General features: G+C 48.3%; 1 protein-coding gene across 1 annotated transcript; it reads right to left on the bottom strand.

Annotated features, from left to right (window-relative positions):
* Nucleotides 1–745: 745 nt before the first annotated feature.
* Nucleotides 746–6,471, bottom strand: BDV38DRAFT_290685 (uncharacterized protein; the record flags this gene model as incomplete). Its single annotated transcript, XM_032061537.1, has 11 exons — nucleotides 746–1,513; nucleotides 1,569–1,587; nucleotides 1,651–2,898; nucleotides 2,963–3,076; nucleotides 3,133–3,305; nucleotides 3,368–3,507; nucleotides 3,560–4,405; nucleotides 4,455–4,677; nucleotides 4,736–4,788; nucleotides 4,844–5,213; nucleotides 5,275–6,471. 11 exons carry the CDS (start codon nucleotides 6,469–6,471, stop codon nucleotides 746–748), a joined length of 5,151 nt encoding a protein of 1,716 aa, XP_031907138.1.
* Between the last annotated feature and the right edge of the window lie 466 nt (nucleotides 6,472–6,937).

Genomic DNA, 6,937 nt, shown 5'->3' with positions numbered 1-6,937 from the left:
GTCGCCTGACCGTAGTAGGCTGCTCGTCAATACTTAATCATTCGTTCCTCTTGTACTTTGACATACCCCGCGACACTGTGCTTGGGCAGCATGCTTGGAGTCACAATCAGTTTTAGACGCGCCACACTCCTTTGTAAGACGTCTGTTGAAGATGTTTTCATAGGTATATTATTGACCACCTAGTATTCCTACCGCTTATGGCTCATTTTCTCACGTAAGGATGAGATCGCCTACCATAGGCCACATATATGTATATTTGTCCCCGGTTTTATATCCACCTGCTGTATTGTAAAGTGTATATCGCCAAATTACTGCGGAACATCCGGACACCGGAAGAGTGGAAGGCCAGAGTGCGACGAGTCCATACGCAAGTATAGATTTAAAAGACTTGCATATCGTGACGCCCGTGGGCCTTTACTCCTCCTCCTGCAAGATTCTTAAATTTAATTTCAAGTACATACATACTTCTCTTAGATATAGTGGGACATTGCCATTGTCGACGGAATGGTGTTAATTTCAAGGTATCGTTAATTTATGCACTGGGGATAGACAAATGTATGTTAATACATTTCCATTGATGAATCATGGACAGCAAGGCGCTCGTATAAATTGGCATTCTCTCAATACTAAATGAGTCTATCTGAATCGTGACGGTTAGTCCCCGTCTGCCGCCTTCACACGATCATTCCATCTAATGGTAACTTGACTGTGTAGGACGGCATAATATACCGTGAGTCTGAGGCTATCACACCGCAAGCTTCAGAATCTCACTGGTGACTCCCTTGTACAAACGGCTGAGATCATTGCCTGGCGCCCATTGTGCCTTGATTTCAAAAGGCTTGTTGGCCACCGTGCCTTGGAATTTGAAGACTAGGGGTTTGTCGTCGATCAACGCATGAGTGTGGATTCCCACCTCGATTCTCTCAATGTGAAAGATGGCATTGATTTTCTTTTGGATCTCATTAAGCACGTCCTCCAACGCGTGCATCCCTTTTTGCCAGTTCTCCTTGAGTGTCTCTAGTCCAGCCTGCATTTGTTGGATGGTGTTGTGTACTTTGTTGTGGACCTCAAGCTGATAGTTATATTTTCGCTCAAGATCTGCCAACATTGCATCCTCTTCGAGGGATTTGATATTCTCATCGGCCTGCGCTATCTGGTCTTCTAGGTCGGGTGCGTTCTGGTCAAGGATGTGCTGCGCCTCCCGAATAGCCCTTTGATACTGGTTGTTCTCATTCTGCATTGCCTGGAGAGCTTTTATAGCTGCTTCGATCTTGGCTTCTTCGGTGTCGATAAAGGATCTAAGAAATCCGTCAAGACCGCCTCCGCTGAGAAGTTTGTCAATTCCATTTGCCGCGCGTTCCACCGCTTTTTCTGTATCTTCAATGGCTCTGACGATGGATTGAAAGGCTTCGGAATTAGCGGTGTCTTCAAGCACCTTGGCAGCTTCGAGATATCCACCGAGTACAACCTTAGCAGCTTCATGAGCAATTTCGGCTGCCGCGAGTTCCACCCCCTGTTTGAAATAAATCAGCTATAATTACCACCAAGAGATCAAGTCAAGGACCTACCAAGGGTATCTTCTCAAAGCTATCCCTACATGTCAGCGCTCTGCGAAGGTTGTATGAGACATGGGGACAGAGGGACACCTACAAACTTGCCCGCTCAACCGCCCGACGGAGCCGCGCAACATTCTCCCACGCTTGCCGTAAGATCCTTTCTTTTTCATAATAGGCTCCTTTAGCAAGTTCGACCTTCTTGAGGAAATCGGTGCCGTATCTATCTCTCTGTTGTTGTCTCAGCCGCTCTAACTCCCTTTGATTGTCTGCTTGCTCTTGCTTAGCCTTCTCCAGCTTGTCATTATACTCCTTTCTCTTCTTTTGGATAAGGGATTCTTTTTCGAGTTTAAGCTTGTCGACTTTTTCTTTCAGTTCAGCTTCAGCTTGAGCCTTATTTTGCTTGGCTTTGGTCACTTCGTCCTGCAGCCGTTCTATTTCTCTCTTTGCCTCGTCGCGTTTATCTCTTTCCTTTTTCATATCGTGTTGGCGCGCCTTTCGCTGCTCGTCTACCTTCTGCCGTGCTTCGTCGAGCTTTTGCTTTTGTTGGTTCATTTCGGCCTGTCTTTCTGCAATCTGCGCTCCAATAAGTTTCTGAAGAGATTCAATACCCTCGGTACCCAGCTTCTCAAGCGTCTGGAGCAAGCTCTTGATACTTTCACAGATCATGTCAAATAAATCACCTTTGATCTGGGCTTGGAAATATAAATCCTTTGTTGCTAGATCCTTGACCTCCTTAAAGTCATCCACTGTCGCCTGTAGACTGATTATAAAGGCGTCGGTAAACGCCACGGCAATACGCGCATCAAAAGACGGGGTTTCGGTTCCTATTTGGATGTCGACTAAGGTGGCAAACCCAATTCCAAAGCATCTCACCATTCCGTCCACCTGGATCACTTGTTTCTCTTTGGTCATCAGCACGATCATCTTGGCGCGGGGATCTCCACTAGCGGATGAGACGACCAAGGGCCCGAGACTGAAATTATCGATATGCGCTTGGAAATCCAGACCAGCCTTGCCAATGCTTAGGTCAAACTGGGCCGTCTTCCCAAACGCCGTCAGCTTCCCGCCGGCTGATATACCCTGTGGGTACTCTCTCCCGGCTATGGTTCCCCCGGTGGAGAAATACATGTTGGCATCAGTAAAAACAAACGTATCCTCACCACCACGGATATCTTGCAAGACTTGGATTTCGGCGACCTGGCCGGCAACACGGATGATTTCGACTAGATCCACCTTGGAGATATTGGCTGATATAACCTGCTCACCAGGGTGGTGGCTGATCTGCATGGCCGCTCCAGCAGTAAGGTCTCCTACCTCGATATCTCCAGCAAGGCCCAGTTTGCTACCCCAGGTGTTAGTGAGCTCGCAAATCGTAGCTATGCTGGGATGTAAAATGGTTGACTCACGATGGTCCAAGCTCCATGACGGTGGCATAAGTAATTTCAATCTCGACTCTGAAGTCGGCGATGGTAACATGTTTACTGATGTTCAATGGGTTCACCCATGGCGACTTAGTGGCACTAGATGTAAAGGTCAGCACTGTTGGTGCTTGAAAGGGGTTTAAAAGTGACCATACATCGAAGCCGATGAACTGAGTAGGCCAGCTTTCACCATGCCCTCTAGGAGCAAAGGATCCTGGTCTACATCCATGACGATGTTCAAAGTGCCCATGACCATCAAGCTAGGAGTCTTGCTGATTTCAATGCCAATTCCAATCTCACAAAGTTTGACACTATCAGTAATGGTGACCTGTTGGTTCACATACTTAGCAATTGTCGCAAATGCAACCCGGATTAGGCATGGATACTCACATCAAATGCCCTGGGCAACTGGATGCCGAGCTCCAGCTTTTGCTTTTGTATAGTTGCAACGAGAACCAGTCCGTCCACCTTCTGCTTAGCGAAGTTGTTCAGCTCAGGCAGAGGTGGGATTGTGGCACATAGCGAAATTCCTACCATAAAGTCATCAGTCTGCAACAGAATGGAGATGATGTCTCAACTCACCCTTTCGTACAGGATACTTAAGCTTGTTCAACGCCTCGATTGTCTTGTTCTCGCCAGATGCCGCGATGAGAGCAACATTTTCCAGTTCGAGATCAGCCATGGGGCCTTCCATAATATCGCACATCTTTCCTAGGTGCAAGCTCCCTTCGTAGATACCAAACAAGACCCATTCCCGCTCAGACGACTTCTTTGAATTGGCGTTGGTTTCATTGCGCTCAGTCATAAAAGCAACCGTCACAGTTATACCACTGAAATCAACCCGGCCTTTGATGGCAAATTTGCTTGCTCGGTTGAAGACCTCCACCTTGCCCTCGCCAGCTTCTTTTCCGTCTTTGGTATCTGCCTCGAGTTTGGGCTTGGTTGTCTTCGAGGTGTCCTTAGCCTGTTTTGGTTTTGCTCCAATGAAGATGTCGATACTAGCTTCTTTAATTGTAACATCAGCATCCTTGATCTTGTAATCCTCGACTCCGCCCTGGATAGTGAGGCCGGAGATAGTGTCAATTTTGATCAAACCGTGAACACTCTTGCAATCGTTGAAGCTGACTTTGCCGGAGAGCTCCAGGCAAGTGGAAGGCTGTTCTTCCTTTTCTTCTTCCTGTTCTTCTTCCTGTTCTCCTTCCTGTTCTCCTTCCTGTTCTTCTTCCTTTTTCTCCTTTAAATTCTTCTTGTCCTCTATGGCCTTTTCCTTACTCTTCAGCTTGCGGCTAATATTCAAATGCAGCTCTTCAAAGATCAGGTCATGCTCTTTGGCTTCCTTCGATGGTTCAGCCCCGGTGATCTGAGCATATATCTTCAATATCGAATCGAGCTTCAAATTTCCCACCTTGGCATCAAAATGGTAGTCCTCTAGAACATTGTCAGTCCGTGTTCGGTTTGCATGATAAACCTGACTCACCTCTAGATAGAACTCCCTCGATTGCTAAGGTCGCATTCTTGGGCTTCTCCTCTTTCTCCCCTTCTTCCTCTTTCTCCCCTTCTTCCTCTTTCTTCTCGTCCTTTTCCTCGTCATCCTTGTCAAGACACCCTTGGGCAAACTCGAGGGATCCAGTGACAGCCAATGTGCAAGATTTCCGGAATTCGCCGGGTTTGAAGAATGCGTGCAACTGGGCTTCTTTCATCTTTTGTGTTTTCAGTATTCAGCAACTCATTCCTCAATACCGTTTCCATGGTACATACGTCAAGATTCGAAATGGCACAAAAGTCCTTCCATTCGCCGACCGCGATTAACACTAGCATAAAATCAGCTGTTTTGCTTCTACCTTTAACAATAGATAAAGAACTCACCTTCGTATTGCTTTCCTCTTTCTGCGGGCCTGTTCTCTTCCGCATCGTCAGTTTCCTTACCTTCTCCGCCGCCTGGCTTCTCTAATTTTTTGTCCTCGTCATCGTCCTCCACTTCATCCTCTTCTTCCTCCTCCTCCTCCTCCTCCTCCTCCTCCTCCTCCTCCTCCTTCTTCTTCTCCTCTTTCCAGTCGCCCATGCGAATCCAATATCTTGCCTCCAGGGGCACCGGTGACTTGGGTACTTTGGTAATATTGAGCTTGCCAAACAGCCCAAAACCTACCTTCCACTTTTTCTTCTCCTTGCTCTGCTTCTCTTCTGCTTGGCGCTTCTCCTCCGTGGCATCATCCTTCATCGTGGGGGTATTCGAGGCCTATGCATAGTCAAATCTTGTATTAGCCATTTGTCACCCAGCAGTCGACCGTGGGACGCACCGTTTCTTTCTTGCTTATAATTTCCTTTGACTTGCCGTCTCCCTCCCCTTCTTCTCCCTTCTCAGCGTCCTCTTTCTTGTCCTTCTCCGGATCCTCCTGGATGTCATTTTTCGCGGTTTCCTTCCTCGCAGACAGCTCGATACCCGCTGTTTGAAATTCCAAAAAGTCCCACGCAGGCAGCTTCATCTCATCGAGAAAGGTTTGAAGAACGATACCCTCGATCTTGGGCTTCTTCGTCCAGTCTCTCTCCTTCGCCAAGAGGGCACTGACCCGTATCTTTGACGGCAGCTCTGTGGCCTTGTCACCGCCAAAAACATTCTTCAAGCCATCGGAAATCCACTGCAGTCCATCCTTCAACTCCAGGTCACCTTGCAGACGGAGCCCATGCGGCAGCAGAATCTCCTTTTCGGTGTTGCTGAAAGTAAACTCCAGGTTCTTGAGGGGCAAAGCTTTGATCATCTTGTTTTCGATCTCGGGGAAGAAGATTCCTAGGGGTGATTCCATGTCTTGCAGCCTAACCTTTTCATTGATTGGTTTCTCCTCCTGTTCGTCATTCACCTCCCCATCACACTTGTAACAATACAGCTTGCCGGTAACCCCCTCGACGCCAAAGAAGTTCTCGATGTCACCACTGAGAGCAAAGGAACCAACAGGCATCACACCGACCTTCCCCTTAGACTCCTTCATTGCCTTTTCTAGCTCTGCCAACGGCAAAGGCTTGCTATCATCGGAAAACGAGAGATCAGAATCCGCCTTGGCCGGTAGCAAAAGCATCTGCTGAGCAGCGATCTGCTTAGATCCTCCGACCGGGGCAACAAGCAGAGACCCCCCACTGCTCTTGGCCCCCGAGACGGGAACAGGCATCACCTTCAAATCATTGTAAGTGCCGTGCTCGTCTTCCATAACAAGTGACACATTTTGCACCTCAGCACCCCCAACGATGAGCTGCTCGGGAGATTCAGGAGAGTCTGCATATGCTGATGTCACAGCCGAAAGGGTCGACAGACCTATCCATGTAGCCGGACTGGCTGGCTGTGGGGAAAAGGTTTCATCCGGGGCAATTTCCAGGATCCTGCGAGAAGGGCCTTTGACATTTTTGTCGGCAAAGTTTGGTGCGCCCAGAGATGTAAAGATGCCGCTGGCCAGGAGGTCCTTGCCAAACGAGGAAAGGGAGACGAGCTCCTGATCGCGTGCCATTCCGTCCGTTTTGTCGCTACTCGTCCTGCGATCCAGGATTGCAACAAGTACAGCTGCAGTGGCAGGGCTGTCCGTCTATATAAGTGACTATTAAGCGCTGCACCAGCTAGCCCCCCAGTTCCACCCCACTTTGAGCTCAGTATTATCTATACCCCTCGACAGCTTGCCGCGATATCCGGTAAATCGCTGACCCATTTCATGTTCAGCTGAAGTGTGGGGGGAAGATCGTCAATCACCACTGTCCTCGTTTGCTGTCTGTTCCCAACTTAGTCTGTGAGATATACCCAATACCATCATAAGTAGTGGGGCTAGTGCGCTACGATCTACAATTGTTCTTCACGGAAGGTGGGACTTCGTGATATCTATCCATTACGGAGTAGCCACGACTACTGATCTCGATGATAGTCCTATCAATTTCCCCATCACAATTGACAATTAGGTAAGGACAGCGCATTAGTGCCCTAGA

The sequence above is a fragment of the Aspergillus pseudotamarii genome (assembly GCF_009193445.1).
Source record: "Aspergillus pseudotamarii strain CBS 117625 unplaced genomic scaffold BDV38scaffold_127, whole genome shotgun sequence".
Classification (NCBI taxonomy): Eukaryota; Fungi; Ascomycota; class Eurotiomycetes; order Eurotiales; family Aspergillaceae; genus Aspergillus; species Aspergillus pseudotamarii.
Note: the sequence above shows the minus strand (reverse complement) of the source record. Positions and strands in the feature narration are given on the sequence as shown.